The sequence below is a fragment of the Vombatus ursinus genome, unplaced genomic scaffold (assembly GCF_900497805.2).
Source record: "Vombatus ursinus unplaced genomic scaffold, bare-nosed wombat genome assembly UNPS02014789.1, whole genome shotgun sequence".
Classification (NCBI taxonomy): Eukaryota; Metazoa; Chordata; class Mammalia; order Diprotodontia; family Vombatidae; genus Vombatus; species Vombatus ursinus.
In genome coordinates, this window is record NW_020954567.1 from 22,696,159 (window position 1) to 22,719,389 (window position 23,231).

Here is a 23,231-nt window from a genome sequence, read left to right on the forward strand (position 1 = left end):
CCAAGAATTCCCTTTACACTATACTTAAGTGGTCTTCCAGGCTTGGCTTGAACCCCTAGTGAAAAGTTCCACTACCACCTAAGTAGCATATTCTAGTTTTGGCTAGCGCTGATCTTTGGGAAGATTTTCCTTCTAAGCCTAAATATAGCTCTGTGTAATTTCTACCCATTTCTTTTAGTTCTGCACACTGGATCTAGCCAGAACTGGCTATTTCATATGGTAATCTTCTAAATATTTGAAGGTAGATATCACGTACCCCCTAAGCCAATCTTCATATGGCACAGTCACCATCTTGACTGCCCTCCTACATGTTTTCTAGCTAATCAACATCCTTCCTAAAAAGTTGCTCCCATAACTGAACAGATGTGATCAGGACAAGATAAAAGTAGATGAACTTTTTGTGCTCTGGTGGCCACATTGTGCACATACGTGTGTGTGTGTATGTGTGTGTGTGTGTGTGTGTGTGTGTGAGCGCATATACCTGTGTCTGTGTCTGTATGAATTTATCACTACCCTTTCTAAAATTCAGTGCCATAATTTCATCAATCAACAAACACTCATTATGGGCGTTATGTGCTAGGTATTGTTCTAAGTGGAACACCCTACCCTAGATGGGATCTGATCCAGGAATAATGCAATGGAACTGTACTTGGATTGTTCTGTACATTGTACCTCTCAGATTTGTCCTCAGATTGCAATTAGCTTTTGAGGCACCAGGGTTACTATTGACACAAGAGTCTGAAGTTTACTAAAAAACTTGAGCAGCTGACTTCTTCACTTCCACGTTCCTGGGCACTGTCCTTTTCTTACTACAGCATAAGATTGCAACTAGCTTCCTACTGAGAAGTTAGCACTGTGAAACTCTCAGATTTTTTTTTTTAAATAAAATGTTGTGAAGTTCATTTTTTTAACCCAAATGTTAGATTTTACATTTATCCCCATTAAATTAAATCTTATTAAATTTGGTTCAATATTCTAAACTCTTCAGAATGTTTTGAAGCCTTATCCAAATCATCCAATGTGTGAGTTACCCCCCCACACACACACAAAACTTTATGTCAGCTGTAGATTTGATAATCAATAAACATTTATTAAGTGCCTACTACGTGCCAGGTACTGCTGCGGATACAAAAAGAGATAAAAGACAGTCCTTGACCTCAAGGATCTTACAATCTAATCTTGCCAACTACAACTATCCCCATTAGATTACAGATTCTTGGGGGCAAGGGCCATCTTCTTTTTTCTTTTTGTATTTGTATCCCCAGTGCTTAGCATAGAGCTTAATAAATGTTTAGTGACTGTTGACTAATGATTGATTATGCCTTCATCCAGGTGACGGCTAAAAGTGTTAAGTAGACAAGGCCAAGTACAAATACCTGAAACAGTTCACAAAGACCTCCTTCCAAGCTGACTTTGAACTATGAGTTCAAATCCCTGGAGTTGACCTAGGATCCTCTAATGATCCATTCATTCAATCAACTCTGAATCCAGTCACCTGTCCTATTATCTAGGCTGCAGGCTCTCCATCCTTTATACAAGCACAACAAGTATGATTTTCAACTTTATCTGTAGCACTCCCTTAATCTACCAGTTTAATCATCCTATAAAAATAAATTTTTAAAAAGAGTGCAGGTAATTCGACCTGTTCATGATGGATCTAGGTAATCACTACTTCCTTTCTGGATGTTTGCTAAGCATCTTTTTGGAAATACATTATAATTGTATAGATTTTCAGACATCAGATTTTGATGTATTGATCAGTTAAGATGATTTTTATCCCTCTTGTTTTTCTTTTTCTTTTTTTGTCTTTAAAAAATATTATTTGTTATGGGATGGCTCTCTGGAAGGAGGAGGAGGAGGAAGAGGAAGAGCAGATATGCTGAGGGAAGCTGTGATGTAAAAAAAAACCTAAAGTACATCAATAAAAATTTAATTTAAAATAGAAAAAAAGAAAAAGAATGCGTTATAAAATTTTGTAAGGAATTGTCATTTAGAAATCATCCTGAAGACTGCAGTCTATATTCTCTTACCTTTTAAAAACTGGGGCAGCTTTGCCCTTCACCAGCACAAAAGTATCTCTTACTTCTGCACAATTTCTTATCACAAGCTCTGTGATAATGGCTCGGTAATCACTTCTCCCAGTTCTTTCAGTATTGTGGTATGTAATTCATCTGGGTCTACTGGCGTAAATTCACCAAGGACAGCTAAGTATTCTTTCACTATCTCCCTACTGTCTTGGTTTTCAATTGCCTATTAGTCATCATTGTTCTATCCTTTCTAATCCAAAAATCATCCTCTTTGACAGAGAAAATAAAAGATTTGAGTCCTTTTGCTGTCTCTCTGCCATCTGTTAACATTCATTGTCTCCAACAGCCCTGGCCCTTCTTTGATCTTTCTCTTTTCCCCACAAGAGTTACCCCCAAAACACATTTTGTTGTCTTTTAAATTCCTAGCCAGCCTCAGTTCACTGATTCATTGACCCAGCATCCACTCAGTTTAGCATTCTTGACACTTCTCATCTACATGTCTTTTAAAAAAAAATCTGAGCAGTTAATTATTTCCACCTTTTCTTTTCATTTACATCAGTCTCTTTAAATAACTCCTCTTATTCTTCCCCTTCGAGATTGCTTTGTTTGTGCCTTCAGAATTTCATTCTTGAAGGCTTCCCACCCTCCTGGTCTGATTTTCTCTGTAAATGTTAGGGCAAAGGATTGGACCTGTCCTTTCTCAGAGCCTTCAACATTTCCTCCCCCAAATCTAGGTATATGTCAAACCATTATGACTGCCTTTCTTTTCCTCTATCATAAAGTCCAAGATGGAATAGTCAATGCCTGCCAAGGTGCTATTTCAGCTACCGGTTACCCCTTTTAGTGAGAATTGACCCCAGAATAGCAACTCCCTTGGTTATTTCCCTTGCCCTTTGAAGGGTGACATGGTCATTACAGCAAGGTGAGAAATGATTAGCTGCTCAGCTTTTGACTATGAAGGATAACTGAAGTCCCAACCAGTATCATATTGTGCCTCCGTGACGGGCTTGATTTTTGTTTCCACTTATTGGTTCAGTGGGAGATCATTGGATAGGAGGAAAAGGACTAGAATAGAAGGAGAATAAGAACAATTCACACGTATATGGAGCCTTAGTTTGCAAAGCATTTTCCTCACAATTATCCCCATGAGGTTGCACAAAGATTCCCATTTCGCGGATGAGGAAACTGAAGTGCTGTAAAGTTAACTGACTTGTTCATGCTCACCTGGTCAGCAGATGTCTGAGGCAGGATTGGAACCTAGCTTTCCTGATATTAAGTATTCTTTCCAGTACTCCAAGCTGCTTTTCAAGGAAGCAGCATAGTACAGTGGTAATCAATCAATTAAGGAGCCATTATTAAACACCTACTATATGTGAGGCACAGTGCTAGCCCCTGGCTCTAAACCCCACTTCTGACATTTACTACCTAGATGACCTTGGGCATGTCACTAAACTTCCTTGGCCTCAGATTCCCCCTCTGTAGCATGAGGGGTTGGACGTCCTCTGAGCTCCCTTATAGCTCCAACCCTAGGATTCAATGAAGGAAATATGAAAAAAATTCAAAAGATTTAGAAATTGTGAAGAGGCCCAGAGATTGAATTTGGGGGAGGGGAAATTGAGAGAACTAAAGAGAGATTGAAAGAGGAGGACTCTCAGGGCAAAGGAGAAGGTCTTGAGATGAAAACGAAGAGATCCAGTTAAAGGAAAAGGACTTGGAGAATTTGACCAGAAGGTGGGGCAGCAGGAGGAAGATGAGGACCTAGAAAAAAAGGAAGAGGAAGAAGGTGGTTTAACCAGGGAAGGGAAGTTAGATACGCCTGTCGGGGTGCTAGCGGCGGGTAAAGGGGAGCACACCTCCAGAGTTGAAGATGGTCTCTTTAGGGAGCCTGGTGCAGGAAAAGGAGGACTGAAAACAGTCCATCAGTCAACAAACATTTATTAAGCACCAGCTGTGTGCCAGGCACCATGCTAAGCAATGGGGATACAAAAACAAAAAAGTTTCTGACTTCAAGGAGCTTCCATTCTGTTGGAGAAAACAACAGTTACACATGGAATTATATATAAAATCAATGCAAAGTGATTTAGGGGGTCAGAAGAGGCAGCTGGGGTGGGAGAGAGCTAGAAAGGTCTCAAGTAGGTGATGGAACCTGAGCTGAGCTTTAAAGGAAAGAAAGGACTCTTAAGAGGTAGAGGTGAATTGGTAGTGTGTCCAACCCCGCCCCGCCCCCCTCCGCCCCAGCCACAAGAGATGTGTGCAAAGACATGATGGAGGGTAATGGTTGAGGAGCAGCAAATAGGAAAGTTTGGCTAAACTGAATAATATGTGAAGGGGGCAGTTATGCATAATAAGCCTGGAAAGATAGGTTGGGCCCAGGCTGTTGTGAAGGGCTTTCAATGCCAGACAGAAGAGTTTGCATTTTATCCTAGAAGTAATAAGAAGCCATTGCAGTTTCTTGAGCAAAGAAGGAGCCAAGGAGAAGCACAAAAGTGCTAAATCTGGGTAAAGCCCTGACTGTCATGGGCCATTCACTCTCTAAGTCTTCTCTCTCAGGATGATCCTAGGGGTGATCTCATTTACCTTTAGGACTCAATCTCTCTTCACAGTGGTATTCTCAGGGCTTTTTCGCTAACTTTATCCCACACTCAAGGAGACTGCTATCTGACCTAATCTCAAGGGCCATTTCACTGTGTGCTAACAGCCTAGTATGCAGGCTTTCCACCTTGTGAGCTGGAAGCAGGATCTGCGCTGCAGTCAGGCATGCTGGCATGGAGAATCCCCCTCCAACTCCAAGTTCATCCTGAAGAAGAGCTATGGCCCCATTTTGCCTGGCACAGGGCATGCTAAATGTTTAATGAATCAGTGTGCCTGGTCAGGAAGAAAACAGAATGTGCCATTTGAGAACTTGCCATCTACCCCTAGGACCATGTGTGTGTGTATGTATATATGTATGTATATGTGTGTTTATGTATGTATGTATATAAGTGTGTATGTACATGTATATATATTTATATGTGTGTTTATATACACACATACACAGGGAGTAGATGGCTAGGAAAGATATATACACATACATACACACATATGTGTGTATCTAGATAGATAGATATAATTAGCACAGTGCCTAGCACATAGTAGACACTTAATACATGTTTATTGACTGTCAGCTGTCAATTGACTGTGCCTTCATCCAGGTGATTGGCCAGGCTAGGAAGGAGATAGCCATCCATTCATCTATATCTAGATAGATGACTATCTCCTTCCTAGCCTTCCATCACCTGCAAACTTGATGAGCATGCCATCAATACTTTTATCCAAACCTTTGATCAAAAATGTTAGTCGGCACAGGGACAATCACAGATCCCTGGAGACCTCCTGCCAAGTTGAGAGTGACCGAGTATAATTATTCAGAAGGTGAAACAATATGTTGAAAGCCCAGTAAAATAACAGAAATATAACCTTAAACTGGTAAAGATATTTTGAAATACTAAAAATTCATGCTGAAGGGGTTTTGAAGATCCAGGCAGACTGTTATCCTACTAGTGCCACATTCTCTAGGTAAGACCTTTAAGACTGATGACAACTGAAAGCCCTGGGATTGTGCCTCATGAGGAGTTTCCCCAGGAATCTAAGTCAGGCTCACTGACCTATAGTACATAGACTGTGTTCTCTTCCCGATTTTGAACCTTGGGTAGTTCAGCCTTTCTTCACAGGTAGTAGCATCTCCAAGAACAAGCATTGGCTATCACCGGGGAGAAGGCGTAGTTGCCTCTGCTGTACTGACCTACAGGCTAGGAAATAATTCTGAAACTGCCTCGCTTATACCTGGTCCCTGGTTGTGCCTCTGGGAGAACCTATTTATTTTTTTTTTTCTCCCAAGTACAAAAATATTCCCCTAATTGTATTTGTCATTGTACATAGTCTTATACGTGTCACTATCAATTATAGTGCCTGGTGAAATGACTTAAAAATATCAGGTCCTCAACAAACTTATTAATTGATAATTCATTAAGTAATTAATACATTATACCCCTAAAAACCGCCTATTGTCCTATTTATTTATACTTTTGAAACCATCCTGGTTTTCCTGCGTTTATGAGGAAAACCTTGCATTTTCCTTCAACAAGTATTTAGTAAGCATGGAGTGTGTACCAGGCTCTGGGCTAGGCACAGAGTTGCAGAGACGAAAATGGAACCAGTCCCCTGACCTCAAGGAGCTTATAGTCTTTGTGGGGAAATAGCATGTATGAAAAGCCACATCAGGGTGGGGAAGGCACTAGCATCTGGGCACATCAAGACAAGAGGTGACCCTTACAGGGAAGAACAGGGTCTCTTAAGGGTTCAAAGAAGTGCACCCCAGTCACTGGACAGATGGACGGATGGACGGATTGCCTGGTTTGAGCAGCAGCAAGCAGGCTAGCTTGCCTGCAACACAGCCATGGGCAGGAAGGGGAAACAAGATAGGATTACGGGTCAGACAAGGAGCTTCCCAGGGCTGCTGCTCTCTGGCTTTATCAGTGCTCCTCCCTCTACAGCTGCATTTGGAGGCCCCTGCCCTTGGCAGGGCTTCCTCTCTATTTTCATCCTAATTACTAAGCAGCCAAAGCCTCTGGAATACCTTGGTGGCTGTTTTCTTCTCCTGGATTCTCAGCCTTTTCAGCTTCACAACTTATAATTCTTGAGGCTCAGCTGATATCTTCTGGTGTTCCATTCAGAACTGATTTATTGATTATTTCTGGTTCATTGAGCCCTGATCAGGAATGGAGGCCCTATCATTGCTCAGAACTGCCCCACCTCCAAGATCGCAAAATCTGACATTACCTCTCTGATGACCACCTTGTATCCTTTTTGCCTTTGCATTCAAGTCTAATTCATTCTAATCCCCCTCCCACAAATCTTGGTCTTCATTCTTCTTCCATCCTCTAAAACACCCCCTCCCCCTCTTCACCCTTTGAGCTTTCTCTACTTTATCATTTGATTCAGTAATTCCTGGTTTCCTTTGCTTATATACCCACCTTGAACTCCATGGTCACTCATTTCAAATGTGCTCTTGCTAAAACCCTAGAATCTCTTGCTCCTTTGACCTTTTTATAGAAGCAACTGGTGGCACAAGGGATTGAGTGCTGAACTTGGATTCAGGAGGACCCAAGTTCAAATATGGCCTCAGACAAATAGCTGTGTCTTAGTTTCTTCATCTGTAAAATGGAGATAATAATAGCACCTATGTCACAGAGTTGCTGTGAAGACCAAATCAGGTAATATTATAAAGCACTATACAAATGCTAGCTATCATTTTTTCCCCTCAATTCCAGCCCCCTACCCCATTCTCAGAAGTTGACCTTAACTTCTTAAGGAGAATATTAAAGCCATCTGATGTGGCATCCTTAGACTTTCCTTGATTTTCCTGTTTCTCACTACTTTCATTCTAGTCACTAGGGTGCAAAATTTTGTAGAAGATTCCAAATTATAATAGTGTAACCATCATCTGTATGTTCTGGTCCATGAGGAAGCTGGTTTTCTTATGATGGATGTGATTTTCTGGCAAGGGGCATTTGGGGACAGTTCTACCTTTTCTTTTAACTTCTATCTTGAGTTTCTTTTCATAGACTAAATTTTCTCATTGGATTATTCCATATGCCAGTATGAACTTTCTCAAATATCTCCTCATGTCAGTAATTAAACTTTATGTGCCATAGGAATTTTATTTTTATAAGGATCATCATTAGTTAACATACATTATCTGCAACATTCTTGGCCATGATGGTCTTACAATGCATCTCAGCACTGAATTCCTTGCTTTCCTGGTATGGAAGAAAAACTGTACTTTGCCTTGTAGTCACAAGGCCACCAGAACCAATTTCTATTCATTTTAACTTATTCTAACGCTAAGCATTTTTCTGCTTACAGAAATGTCCAAACAGAGTCTTCATGCCCTTAGGCATCTCTCTAACATTAATCATCTTGAAGTCCTGATTTATAGGGTTCTTGAATAACAACGAATATTTCATAGTCAAGATTGAGCAAGGGTGTAGAGTTAAGGTTTTCTTAACAGTTTGCTTCAATCTGACAGAACAGTAGTCACTTAACTCTAAGCTTACCCTTAAAAAATCATTTCGTATCACCATCAATCCCTCTTTCATCACTTTCTTCAATGGCTCTCCTGTCCAGTAGGTCAAAGATGAATACATGAGATATATTTCCTGAAGTAATCAAAGAGACCTCTTCCTTCTCCTAGGTAGATCCAACTAAGGCCCCTGGTCTTGACCAGCCACCACCCTAATTACTGAAGGAAGGAGTTCTTCCTGGGCTAATCTGGGGAGAGTGGAACAGGATACTGTTTCAGAATTGATAGTTACAAAGACCAATAAGGGTTTCTCTTTCAGGGTGGTAATAAGACTTCAGACAAGGGTATTTTTAAATGCTTTCAGTATTTCTCAAGGAGGGAACAGAGAGGTATTTGATTCCACACCAGTCATATCCAGTGTTTGGTACTCTAAGAAACAGACAGGCCACTACTCACAGATCCATAAAAGGATCTAAGTCTTTATTTTTAGGGATATTTCTGGCTTTCATCCAGGTCCGACGTCTTCTTGAAAGGCACCGTGGTGACTGGTGATAGCTTTACCAATCTCTAGTCGCTTCCAACTGACCTTCGTAGATCTTGTTAATCAGCATTATCTATTACGTGCCTTCAACATGCCAGAGGTTGTGCAGGTTGCTGGAGAAACAATTACAAAAAAGGAAATACTCCCTACTCTGGGCCAGCAGCAGGCCAGTAGAATAATTCGCAGCATAATTTGTCATCTTTGGATTACTGATGAATATTAGTGACAGAGACCATTATATCTCCTGCTACATGGGCATAAGCAATCTAATGGATGATATTACCATTGGTTTTAACTAGAAAGCCAGGAATTCAGTGCTGTGGTACATCATAAGCCCTTCCTTTACAAGCCATGTTTAGGATGACATATTACCTAATGGAAGAAGATGCAGCTGCTTATCAAAAGCAATTCTCACAGTACATCCTGTATTTTGAACTGTCGTTCTTGTTTTTATCCTGGATTACCAAGCATTTATGTATATGATAATATATGTTCATCTCATTCCTTCTCTCTTGGTATAAAGGAGAATTGGACTTGGAGTTAGAGCACCTGCCCTGATAGTCACTACCTATATGACTTTGGGCAAGTGGATTTACTTCTCTAGGTTTTCTTATTAGTTACTAGGTTACTTCTCAGTTTTCTTATGAGTAAAAGGAGGGGGCTGGACCAGATTGATAACTGAGAGTCCCTTCTAGTTCTGATCATCTCACTTGATATCTCCTGGAGTAGACCTCATTCTTGAAAACTCCTCCCTGTTGATTAGAGGCCCAGGCTAACAACTCCACCCATGCCTCTGGTAGCTTTCATCCACTTGATTTTTTAAGTGTAGCCGGTTTAACAACAAATACTCTCTTACATTTCTGTAGATTTCACTAAGGAAGGGGTAGGCCTCTGGGGCTCAGTGCAAATGGGGCAAGGAAGTGTCTGCCTTTTGGAGCATCTGGAGGCCCTTCCCATCTTTCTTGTGTTTAGACACCTCCCACTACGCTGGTGAACATGGATGTAACTCTTTAAAACCTTCTTTGCTTTCTGCTCCTAGTGGATTCAAGGGAAACAGTAATCTCTATAGTCATATATGCCATAGAGATTGATGTGATTTTATTGTAGCCATGGAGGTACCATATCCCTCTGAGTAACTGCTAAACTTTGATCTCACTTAATCTTCATTATGCAGAATGGACCATGTGATCATTCATGTGGGAGCATTAAGCCTGAAAGACTCACAAGAGCTGGTATGTATATAAGGTGCACAGAGATCTGGGGCAACTCACCATGCGTGGGCTTGCTCCCACCTTTTTATTTGGGGGAAATCTGGTTAAAATGAACATCAAGAGTAATTTTGAGCACCAGCCCTGGAGTCAGGAGGGCCTGAGTTCAAATCTGGCTTCAGACACTTGACACTTACTGTGTGACCTTGGGCAAGCCACTTGACCCCATTGCCTAGCCAAAAAAACAAAATCGACAACAACAACAAAAGAGTAATCTTGGTCAATGGAATAATATTAACAATAATGGTAATAGCAAGCATCTAGATTGTACTTTAAGGTTTACAAAGCACTTTACAATTATCTCTCTTGACCCTCCCAGTAACCCTGGGAGGTTGCTACTATTATTATCCTCATTTTACGGATGAGGAATCTGGGGCCAGAAGAAGTTAAGTAACTTGGCCAAAATGACACAGCAAAGATTCAAACTCAGGGCATACATCTTGGAGACATCAGCAGGCGGAAGGGAGAAGCATTGGCTTTGGGGTCAGCAGACATGAGTTCAAATCCCAAATCCTCTACTTTTTTTAATCTGTGACTGCAGGTAACTTGTCTATAACTCAGTTTTCTCATCCATAAAACAAGATGATTAGTCTCATTGACCCCTAAGTTTCACAAGGTCATAAATCAAGAGCTAGAAGCAACCTTGGAAGCCCTCAAGTCCAACCCCTTTTTACAGATGAGGAAACTGAGGCAAGGAGCGCTGACTTGCCCAAAGCCACACAAATAAGCATCAGAGGTAGGATTTGAACTCAGGATCTCAGGCTCCACAGCCAGCTGTATGGTTCTCTTGTGCCTCTATTAGAAGTCAAAAGAAAAAAGACATCACAAGAGTATGTCTCCTGATGGGCAAATGAGGAAAGAGGAACTTTCACTGCATCTCTGAATTTGCTTGTGTGTATTTTTACCCCTTGTCCTCCATGTAATTTAAAATTTACATAAGATCAGGTCCCCATGCGTACTAAAGATTCCAGCTCCAGTAAATAACAGGGGTGAATCTCAGAATCGTACGGCTCCTGTGCAGATGCCCGGTTCTGATTAATGCCTGGTGGATGTCCATAGCTTTTTCACATGGCACTCCCAAATCTGACCCCTCTAGTTATCAAGCCCCTGGAGAGAGGTCAGCTCTGAGGTGTCTGAGCTGTTGAGCAGTCATTAAACATTTATTAAGCCTCACCATGGGCTTGGTACTATACTAAGTGCTAGGGAGACAAAGAAAGGCAAAAGACATGGGAGCTCACAGTCTAATGGGGGAGAGAACATGAAAACAACTCTGTATAAACACACTGTAGACAGAAAGAAGGGGAAATGATCCACAGAAGGAAGGCAGGAGAGTTCAGGAGGATCAGGAAAGGCCTCCAAGAGAAGCTGGGGTTTGTTTTTTGGCTGAGGCCTAAAATAGGGGCAATACATAAAATGGTCTCCTTGTTCACAGGGTCTCTCCATCTTCTTTCCATTTGAAGAAGTTGGGCTGAGATCCCTCGGCCAGGCTGCCCTACCAGCCACAGAGGCCTAGAATGAATCAGGTCTTCACTTGGCTGTTAACGGCTTCTTTCCTTCAGAATTCCTCTGAGAATCCAACTCTCCTGTCTCCTTGGGATCTCTCATTTCAAGTGGCACTTCATAGTCCGAAAGCCATTTGAGTTTTCAGGTCTTATTTTATGCCCCTGTGGAGGTAAATTTCCTCAGATCGATACTCCTTCAACTAGAAAAGGAGTCGAGAGACTATAATAATAGTAAACAACAATGATAATTACAACTAACATTTATGTAGCCACTTACCATGTGCCAGGCACTGTGCTAAGGGCTTTGCAATTATTATCTCATTTGGTCCTTACGAGAACCCTAGGAGGTAGCTGCTATTATTGTGCCTATGCAAAAGGAAACTGAGGAAGACAGTGATTAAGAGACTTGCCCAGGGTCACACCACCGGAAAGTGCTTCAGCTGCATTTGAATTCAGATCTTCCTAACTCCAGGCCCAGTGCTCTATCCACACTGCCCCACCTAGATGGAAACTTCTAGCCTTGCTCCACCACCCATTCTCTGCGGAACATCAGTGTTAAAGACCTTAGCTTGTAAAGGCCAAGGTCGCCCAATGCATCTGGGGCCGTCTCCAGTCGTCCTGATCTATATCTGGCCACTGGACCCAGATGGTTCCGGAGGAGAAAGTGAGGCTGGTGGCTTTGCACAACCCTCACTTAAATCCAATTCACTTGCATGTCATGATATCACCTTCCTGATGTCATAGTCCTCTTCAAGAACAAAGGATAAACAACAGCAGCCCCTGTTCTCTGCAGAACATCAGCGGTTACACTGGCCAGAGAAATCTGAAAGGGTACTGATTCTCCCAATGAGCCCTGGACCTCCCCACAGCCATGTCTCTTTCTCTGGCTTCTCTCTGTATCTGCCATGAAGACGACACGGCACTGGGCAACTGAGCCTATAAAGACAGAAAAAGAGTCTCTTCCATCAAGGAACTAAAGAAAAGCCTTCAGAAGATGAGACCACCATAAAACACTCAGTGCAACCAGTAGTTTTCATTGGCAAATCATTGTTTGAGGGTTTTAGGATTTTTGTTGGTAGTACCTGTTAAAGCAGGTTTCATGTGTCATGGATCCTTTCTCAGAATAATGCTTTTAAGTGCATAAAATAAAATACATAGCACTACAAAGGAAATAAAAGTTTACCAAAAATTGAAATGTAAAATTTTTCCCACCCAAATTCACGGACCCCCTTAAATCTTTTCATTTAAGAACACTAGTGTACGTGAATACAATTTTTACAATATAAGTAAATAGATGATCATGACCAGTAAATAGATGATCATGACCAGCCTGAACACGTTTTATTCCTTCCTCCCTTTCAAGGCTCAGCATGCAGCAGAAATAGGAGCTGATGGTATTGCTGTCATAGCCCCTTTCTTTTTCAAACCTGTGAACAAAGGTGAGTAGACTGAGCCTAAGGTCTCCAGGTCAGCATGGCCCACTTCCACCCTCCCTTCTGGATGAAGACATAGATGACACAATTATCCCATTTGCAGTTAGGCAGTCAGTATTCTCACATTCGTTCATTGCTTTCCTAGGTGCTAGGCGTTGCCCTCGATACAAAGAAAGGCAGAAACACATTCCCTGCCCTCAAGTAACTCACATTCTAATAGGGGAGACAACATTCAAATAACAATATTCACGATATATACGGTATAAATGAAAGGGAATCTGAAAGAAAAGGGGAGCTAGAAGGAGGACCAGTGGGAAGGTCTGGGCAAGGCCTCCTGAAGAAGGTGGTGTTGGGCAGGAGGGGCTTGAGGGGCAGCCAGTGCTGGAACGCAGACACGGGGGTAAGTCCGAGGGGCTTGTGCAAGGAACAGGCAGGAGGCCAGAAAGGCAAGGTAGAAGGAGGCCAGATTATAAAGGGCTTTAAATGTCAGGTACAGGATTCCACGCTTGAACCTGAAGGTATTTGGGAGCCAGTGGCGTTTGTTGAGGGGGAGTGGGTGACACAGTCAGACGTGTTCTTTAGGAAAATAGCTTTGGCAGCTGAGTGGAGGATGATTTTGAGTGGGGAGAGACTTGAGGCGGGGAAGACCAAGTAGAAGGCTACTGCCGTAGTAGGCTACTGAGATGGTGGATATGTGAGGCAATGAAAGGGAGCCTATGCAAGACAGGTTGTGAAGGCAAAATGAAGTTGGGAAAGAATGCCAGGTACAAACTGTCATAGATTCAGGATGCCCAGTGATGGTCTCAGGAGAAAACAGTCCATATCTAAGGAGGAGAAATGTAAAGCCTTGAACTTTAATGAAAACAGTCATCTGCACAACTACAGTTGAGTGATTTTTTGAGCATAGTTCCAAAGTGCTTTCCAGAATGGCTGGACCAATTCACAGCTCCTCCAATAGTGTAGCAATGTGCCCGTTTCCTGCACCCCTTCCAGCATTCAGCATTTTCCTGTTCTGTCTGAGGTAGGACCTCAAAGTTACTTTAATTTGTATTTTTCTAATTATTAGTGATTTGAAGCATTTTTTAAAAATCATGGCAAGATTAGCTTGAGTTTCTTCCCGTGATCTTTAAAGTTTGCAAACCACGCAGTATACATTGTTTCTTTGGAGTCTCAGAATAACCCTGTGAAGTGGATGCTACAGATAGTAGATTCTCCATTTTACAGTTGAAGAAAGTAATGGCTCATAGTGACAAAGCTAGTAAGTCTCCTTGACGTTTCTGACTCCCAGTCCAACTCTTTATCTCCTCTACCATGCTGCCTCTCAAAACAAAGCACTTTCTTCACAACGCTCTGTTGGGGAAAGTAGCATGAGTAGTATTATCCCTGTTTTATAGACTAAGATAGTAAGGCTCAGAGACATTAGCTGTTTTGTCCTTGGATGCACAGCTAGTAAAGTTGAAACTGAAACCTAAGCCCAGGTCTTCTGACTCCAAATGAATAGATGAATGAATAGCTTGTATTTAGCATACACCAAGCATGTTACTAAGCTCTGGTGACACAAGTAGAAAAAGAAGATAATCCTGGCTCTCAAAGAACTCACAGTCTAATTGGGGAAGACAACACATGCAGGAAAGCTCAAAACATACATGTATGTAGCATGTGTGTATACACACACACATATATGCATACATTTATATATATGCCCAAAACAAAAAAGGTATTGGTGGGGGTGGGGAGGCACTAGCAGCCAGAGGACCAGTGAAGACTTTATGTTGATGGTAGCCCTTGAACCATGCTTTGAAAGTCACTAGGGATTCAAGAGGCAGATGTCAGGAGGGAATTCATTCCAGGTGTTGGGGACAGCCAGTACAAAGGAATGAAGACAAGAGATGGACTGTGGTGTATGAGTAACGGCAAGGCCAGTTTGGCAAACATGTAAAGAGCGTGAAGAGTCATAAAGTGACTAGAAAGATAAGTCAGAGCTCGGCTGTGAGGGCCTCTACATTGCAAACAAAAGAGTTCATATTTGATCCTGGAGGTAATGGGGAGCCAGTGGAATTCATTGAGTAGGAGAGGGCTGTGTCGACAGCTGTGCTTCGAAAGATTCCTTTGACAGCAGTTTAGAAAGGGGAAACTTGAAGTCAGGGAAGCCAGTTAGAAGAGCAGTACAACAGGCCAGGCGAGAGATAATAAAGACCTAAACGGAATGGTGGCCTGTGAGGAGAGAGAGAAGGGGTCAAATGTGAAAGGTGTGATGGAAGTAGAAACATCAAGATCTGGCAACAGACTGGATGAGGGAAGAGAGGACAACACTAAGATTTTGAGTCTGGAAAAATAGAAAAATAGTAGTGCCTCAAAAAAATAAGTTTGGTAGATAGGAGGGTCTTAAAGAAAAGAGAATGAATTGTTTGGGACACATTGAGCTTGGGCACATCCACTTTGAAATATCCAGTTGGTGATGAGCCTTTGTCTTAGGGGAGAGGCTTGCTGAATATATGTCTGGAAGCCATCTACACAGAGATAAAAATTAAACCCGTAGGGGCAGCGAGGTGGCACAGTAGATGGGGCACCGACCCTGGATTCAGGAGGACCTGAGTTCAAAACTGGCCTCAGACACATAACACTTACTAGCTGTGTGACCCTGGGCAAGTCACTTAACCCCATTGCCTAGCCAAAAAATTTAAACCCGTGGTGGGGCGGCACTGATGAGCTCACCAAGAGGGTCAAGAGAGAAAAGAAGGCCTAGGACAGAGCCTTGAAGTATATCCACAGATAAAGGAGGTGATATTAATGAAGACCTAGCAAAGGAAGCTGAGGAGCAGACAGACATGTAGGAGGAGAACTAGGACAGAGTACTGCTATGAAAACTCAGAGATGAAAGCTATCCAGGAGGGAGAGGATGCTCAACAGTGTCATGCTGTAGAGAGATCAGGAAGGAAGACTGAAAAAAGATCATCAGATTTAGCAATTAAGAGATCTTTGGTAACTTTGGAGAAAACAGCTTTAGTTCAGTGATGAGCTTGCACAGGGTTGATGAGTGAGAGGAGAGGACATGGAGGCAATGAGCGTGTACGTATTTTTCTAGGAGCATGGCAGAGAAATGGAGGAAAAAATGTTGGACAATAGCTTGAGGGAATGGTGGGGTCTAGTGACTTTTTTTCAGGATAGGGAAGACTTCGGCATGTTTGAAGGCAGAAGGAAAGAAACCAGTAGTTAGGGAGAGATTGAAGGTTAGAAGGAGAGGATGGTGAAGGATGCTGGAGAAGATGGGAAGGACAGGGTCGAGGACATACGAAGAGAGCTTTGTCTTGGCAAGCACAAGGACCACTGAATTATTAATAGGTACTGAGGGAAAGGAGAGAGTGAGGGTTCTTCTCAAGGGGTTTTGAGGTAAAGAGAAGGAGAGAAGCAGCAACTTACAGCGAATGGCTTCAGTTTTCTCAGATAATCCCAAGGTAACAAACATGAGAGGAAAATGGTGCCCCAGAGAGAAATGAAGTCAAATGGCTAAGCATGGGCTGTGAAATAACTTTACTCTTGAATTTTACCCAAATCTGTGAAAGACACACTATTAAATGTATGAATGTCTATTTGGAGGGAGGTTTCCTGACTTTGATACAGTCTGACTTTGACTGTGTCACCTTGGACAAGTCTGGTAACCTCTCAGCCTCAGTCTTCCTTCCTGATCTCTCCACAGCGGACACCGTTGACCATCTTCTCCCTCTTTCATCTCTGAGTTTTCATAAGAGTACTCTCTCCTAGTTCTTCTCCTACATGCCTATCTGCTCCTCAGCTTCCTTTGCTAGTTCTTCACTAATATCACCTCCCTTAGCGGTTTCCTCAACTGTAGAATGAGAAGGTCAGACCAAAAGGCCTCCAAGCTCCTTCCCAGTTCCAGACCTTTGAACTCTAGGGTTCTGACTGTCCAAAGTCTTTCTATTAAATTAGACAAGACATTCCCAACTCACATTTCATAGTAATTGTGAAACCAAAGACCAGATTGCACAGCACGTATAAAACAAAAGTGCATCGTTTTACTTAGGCCTTTTAGAATTGCTAAACAAAGAAGTCCATGCTACTTTAGACACCCACACCCTTCAAGAGGATGAATTTAGTAAACTGCGAACTCCCTCCCTCTTGTAGCCTGGTCAGTGGTTAACAAAAGAGAAACCTCTCTGTTTTGGAGTTTAACAAAAAGATATTCCCACTCTTACGCCACCATAAATGTCCCCTGACGATCTAGCCACTGGTGCTGCTTTCTCTGGGTCATTAAGCACGCTCCTGATTAGGTCTTTACTCAACAGAAGCTAGGACTTTAGACGGGGACACTATCGTACTATTAATTCTCAATTTTTATAGTACAACGGAGGTCTTGGTGCTTAATGTTTCTTAGAGGGGAAAGAAAAATGAGACATGTTTAGTTAGAGTTGTCACATAGACCGTTAGAGTTTCATGTTGGTAACACAACAGAGAAATCTAGACTAGAGATGTAGATTTAGAGGCAGATTTAGAGATTTAGATTTAGATCAGGACAGAGGTGGCAGTTGAAACTGTATTAATTCAAGTCTTTTTCTGTCACCAATCCTTGGTCTCATTCTGCTGTAGGCAGGGCCCACCAAATGGGTTTCTCAAAATGGGTTTACAAAACATGCCAGAGGATGTGTCCTAAAATGTCCTGAGGCCGGCAACAGCTCTTTCCAGCAGCCCAGGGCAATGGGAATGTTGTTATGTTATATGCTATAAAAAGAGACATGGGACCTTAAAGTGACGATGAGGAAGCAGCCCCAAAGTTTCTGCTTCAGAACTCGATGAAACCATTGTTAGTGGATTTCTCTCTGCCCTGCCTCGGAGGGCTTACTCTTCTTTTTATTTCTTAAATCTTCCAGAAAATTTGTGAGCAGTGGCACTAACGACATAGACCAGGACCTTATTGTTCCTTAGGTGATTCTCCATGATTTGCTATGGTCCAAAATATCCGTAACCTAGTGGCCAGTCCTTTAGTAAGAAGTTTCCCCAAACTCGGACAATCTAACCCAACAAGTATTGAGGAATCACAGTGGGTAGAAGAGCGGGAAAGGCTCTGCCGTTTAATACTTACATGAGCTCAAGCAAGTCACTTAACCTCTCTGGCTCTGTTTCCTCATTTATAAATGAGGAGGTTGGGCTGAGTGCCCTCTATAGTCTCTTCCAGCTCTGATTACCTGTGATCCTCAGGGGACAGAGACAGAAGTCTTCAGAAACCTGTGTCCAAGACTGTAGCTTATTGGGATCTGCCAAAACTAATACTCTACTGGCATAGTTTCTGATGACCCAGCGTCATCTTCAAGACTTAATGAAACACCTAGGAAGACTTTGGTGAACATTACACTTGTTTCTTTGTTCACATAGGTGGGATAGATAGATAGATTTCTATGTACACACACATAAATATATATATATATATATATATATACACACATATGTGTACATAGACCTGGGTATGTATGTTTTACACATATATAGTTTTATTTGTGTCTTTTGTACTCACATACATGATTTTCTGACATGCCTCTCCCTCTCTGAATCTCCCCCTTATACAGTTGAGTGGGCAGTGTTGAAATTAAAATGTTAAATTTGAAATAGACTTTTTTTTTAAAATTAGGCAAACCCTGCCAACCTAGCAACTTCAAATGACAGTATATAACATTCAACATCCGTAGTCCCTTGCCTCTCTATTGAAAAGAAGGAATGGGGCAGGTAGGTGGTGCAGTGGATAGAGCATAGGCTCTGGATTCAGGAGGAACTGAGTTCAAATCTAGCCTCAGACACATAACACCTACTAGCTGTGTGACCCCGGGCAAGTCACTTAACCCCATTGCCTAACCAAAAAAAAAAAGAAAGAAAGAAAAGAAGGAAGTATTTTCTCTCCTACTGTTCTCCTAAAACAATTTTGGTCATTACAATTAGCCAGTGTTCCTCAGCCTTTCAACGGTTTCATTGACATTAAGGCTTATGATTATTTAAGTTTGCTTTATCGCTGTTGCTTTCAGATGCCCTGATTGCATTTTTAAAAGAAGTGGCTGCTGCTGCCCCTGAGGTGCCGTTTTATTACTATCATATTCCTGCTTTGACCGGAGTAAAAAGTGAGTGCTTCTTGTCTTGTTTCTCTTCTCCTATCCCTCACTTTCTCCACCATTAATCATTTTTTCTTACTGTAATGACCCACTGACAAGGGTCTGGATGTCTTCTCCCACTAAGAGATCTCAGCTTTGAACTATCACGGATCAGGTTCAGTTTGGAGGAAGCCTGGCCTCTAAAAAAAGGGGGTCAGGCTTTTTCCTCCTTATTCCTGGCTCATTATGCCTCCACCCCACAGTTCACCCTTGGACACAGTCTCTTAAACAAAGCTTAGGTTTGGCTCATGTCCAAGGTCTCTCCAAAAAGAATTAACAGAGCTCCTTCTAGAAATACACTCAATGTACAAAGGTCAGGATACCAGGAATGCAGGTATAGTTTAACATAAGGAAAATTATTAACGTAATTGACTACATTAATAACAAAGGTAACAAAAATCATATGATTATATCGAGATGCAGAAAAAGCTTTTGGCAAAATTCAACACTCATTCCTATTAAAAAACACTTGAAAATTAGATATAAATGGATTTTTCCTTAAAATGATAAGAAAATCTTCCAAAAACCATCAACAAGCATTATTTGTAATAGGGATAAGCTAGAAGCCTTTCCAATAAGATCATTAGTGAAACAAGGATGCCCACTGTCACCAATATTATCCAGTATTTTACTGGAAATGCTACAATAGCAATAAAGAAAGAAAAAAATTGAAGGAATCAGAATGAGCAATGAAGCAATAAAACTATCTCTTTTTGCAGATAATATAATGATATACTTGGAAGATCCTAGAGAATCAACTAAAAAGTTAGTTGAAATAATTAATAATTTTAGCAAAGGAGAAGGATATAAAATAAACCCACATAAATCATCAGCATTTCTACATATCACCAAAAAAAACCCTGCAATAAGAAATAGTAAGAGATACTCCATTTAAAATAGCTGTAGACAGTATAAAACACCTGGGAGTATACCTGCCAAGACAAACTGAGTAATTATCTGAACATAATTATAAAATACTTTTTATACAAATAAGTCAGATTTAAATGATTGGAGAAATATTAATTATTCATGAGTGGCAGAGCTAGTATAATAAAAAGGACAATTCTGCCTAAACTAATCTACTTATTCAATGCCATCTCAATTAAATTACCAGAAGATTGTTTTATTGAGCTAGAAAAAAATAATAACAGAATTCATTTAGGGGGCAGCTAGGTGGCTCAGTGGATAGAGCACCAGCCCTGGTGTCAGGAGCACCTGAGTTCATATCTGGCCTCAGACACTTGACACTTACTAGCTGTGTGACCCTGGGCAAGTCACTTAACCCCATTGCCTAGCCCCCCAAAAAAAATTCATTTGGAAGGACAAAAGGTCAAGGAGTTGATGAAAAAAAATGTAAAGAAAGGAGGTTTAGCAGTACCAGATCTTAAGCTATATTACAAGGCAGTAATTATCAAAACAATCTGGTACTGGCTAAGAAACAGAAAGGTGGATCAGTGGAACAGAGTAGACATACAATATACAATATTGTAAATGATCATAGTAACCTTGTGCTTGACCGATATAAAGATTTAAGCTTTGGGAATAAGAATTCACTATTTGGTTAAAAAAAACTGTTGGGAAAACTGGAAAGCATTCTGGCAGAAATTAAGTGTGGACCAATATATAGAAAACTTTGTCAAATTCATAAGAATACAAATCATTCACCAGTTGATAAATGGTCAAAACATATGAACAGGCAGTTTTTCGATGAAGAAGTCAAAGCTATATATAGTCATATGAAAAAATACTCTAGCTCATTATTGATTAGAGATGCAAACTCAAGCAACTTTGAGATATCTCATACCTATCAGATTAGCTAAAGTGATAGAAGTGGAAAATGACAAATGTTGGAGAGGGTGGGGAAAATAGGGACACTGATACACTATTGGTGGAACTGTGAACTGATCCAGCTATTTTGGAGAGCAATCTGGAGCTATTCCCAAAGAGTTATGAAACCACGTATACCCTTTGACCCAGCAATGATACTCTTAGGTCTGTTTCCCAAGGAGATCAAGGAAAAACAAAAATAACCAATATGTTCTAAGATATTTGTAGCAGTTCTGTTTGTGATGGCAAAGAACTGGAAACTGAGGAGATGCCCATCAGTTGGAGAGTGGCTTAACAAGTTGTGGTATATGATTGTGATGGAATTCTTCTGTGGAAAGACTAGTATGAAGTGATGAAGAGTGAAATGAGTAGAATCCCAAGAATGTTGTACACAGTAACTGCAATAGTGTTTGAAGAACAACTATGAACAGTCAAGTTATTCTGAGTATTATAAATACTCAAATTAACTATAAAGCACCCATACAGGAAGATGCTATCCACTTCCAGAGAAAAAACTAATAAATAGAAGTATGCATAGTATGGATTTACATATATTTATATATCTGTGTCAAATGGTGCCCTTCTCTACTGGGAAGTGGGGGGTGGGGAGTGGAGGACAGGGAGGGAAGGAGACAGTTTGGAACTTAAAATGTAACCAAAAAATTTTAATTAAATTTTGAAGAAGTAGAACAGGACAGCTAGTTCCTTTTGCTACAAAAGAAATGCTTAAAACACAAAAGACCAGACTCAAGTGCATATTAACAAGTATTTAAAACATGAAAGAATAACCCATAACTCCTGCTATGCTCTTCCAAGAGGTTAATATTTAAAACATCCGAACATGAACCACTTTGTAAAGTGCTGAACAGGCATTTTACCTTCGCCTGAGTTCTGCTCTGTCTATTTTGATAAGGCCAGAAATGGACTAAGCTCATCTTCCTGTCAGTGGTCACCCTCTCCTTTGAGAAGTAGAGTAGTAGCTATGGGGAATAGCTTCTGTGAGGGTAGAACTGTGAAGGTCCCAAATCACATTTTCGGAAGAAAAGAGTGAGGTCAGAAGTTATTGCTTCCTTTAAAGTTTTCTGAGTAGGTTATTTTTGTTGCCTCTATATTGCAGCTCCCCTCATGGGCAAGGGGTAATGCGCATGGGGGCCAACAAGAAGCCTCAGGTTGAGTGAGCGCTTTATTAAGAGGTCAAAGGACATGTTTCTCCAGAGAAGGCCAGGGTGCTCACTTAGCAGAACACCAGGCTGGCCCCCTGGACATTAGAAAGGGAAGTCCAAAGTACGGTAAAAGGTTACTCTTCTGTAGCCACTGCTGGCTGTTCAACTCTCTCTATTGCCATTATTGGAAAATATTTCCACTGGATTGTATATTTAAGGACAGGAAAGAACCCTATCAATTTCTAACCACCTAAGCTGAAAAATAACAGTTCAACAAAACTATGTTGGTCATGTTGGTATCAGGAGGAAGAATTGGGAATGTCTTTCTAGATCCAAAGAACCTGCACGTGGCTTCTTCCTTTGCCTGTTACTACTATACCTGTTATAAAATTGTTTCTACATGGAAATACCGCAGGACCTTGTTTCGGTGGTTTCTCAACTGACTCTGAATAGAGCAGCCCTAATCTTTGACAATAAGAGAGAGGGATCCAGACAACAGAGCCGGGGATATATGGGACTTTATAGAAGGATTTTGCATCACTTAGAAGGATGTGGGTTAATGAGCAATCCTTGTTCTGAATAGTTCGTGCTGAAGAGCTGCTGGATGGGATTCAGGATGAAATCCCCACCTTTCAAGGACTGAAGTTCAGCGATGTAGATCTCTTAGACTTTGGACAATGTGTGGATCAGAACAGCCAACGGCAATTCGATCTCCTTTTTGGGGTGGATGAGGTAATTGTTCTCCCTCTACATCAGGAGCCCCAGGTCCAAAACAAGCTTCACAGGCTTCCCACGGCATTCTGCTTGGTCAGGGTAGGGTGAAGGAGGGATGTTGTCAGGGTCATTACATAGAAGTAAGTGCTTTTCCTTTTTTTCTGAATAGCAACTGCTGAGTGCCCTGGCCATGGGAGCGACTGGAGCAGTTGGCAGGTAAATGCTGTATCTTTTGCACTATGTGACACCCTAGGCAGTTATTGATGGCACCTCATCATGTCCCACTATATAACCCTCAACTCCCTCCAACCTCTTTCCTTCTCTATCACTCCATCTTCTCTTCCTCTTCTGAGGTTTTTCCATTCTCTCTTTTTGCTTTCTCTTTTTCTTTTTCTCTTCCTCCGCTGTGGTATCTCTTAGCCCTGTTGCTGGCACTGAAAACTAAAGAAATTGCTAACCCCAGGAAAACAGCTTCTAAAGATAAAACTTCCTGGGGCAGCTAGGTGGCGCAGTATATGGAGCACCAGCCCTGAAGTCAGGAGG

General features: G+C 41.4%; 1 protein-coding gene across 2 annotated transcripts in view; it reads left to right on the plus strand.

Annotated features, from left to right (window-relative positions):
* Positions 1–23,231, plus strand: part of NPL (N-acetylneuraminate pyruvate lyase) — a 53,587-nt gene that overhangs the window by 25,108 nt on the left and 5,248 nt on the right. For both annotated transcript variants that reach the window (XM_027868660.1, XM_027868661.1), the window contains exons 5-9: positions 9,804–9,861; positions 12,763–12,838; positions 18,862–18,954; positions 22,558–22,706; positions 22,858–22,904. In XM_027868660.1, the coding sequence (XP_027724461.1) occupies positions 9,804–9,861; positions 12,763–12,838; positions 18,862–18,954; positions 22,558–22,706; positions 22,858–22,904 (423 nt within the window). The remainder of the gene's footprint in view (positions 1–9,803; positions 9,862–12,762; positions 12,839–18,861; positions 18,955–22,557; positions 22,707–22,857; positions 22,905–23,231) is intronic.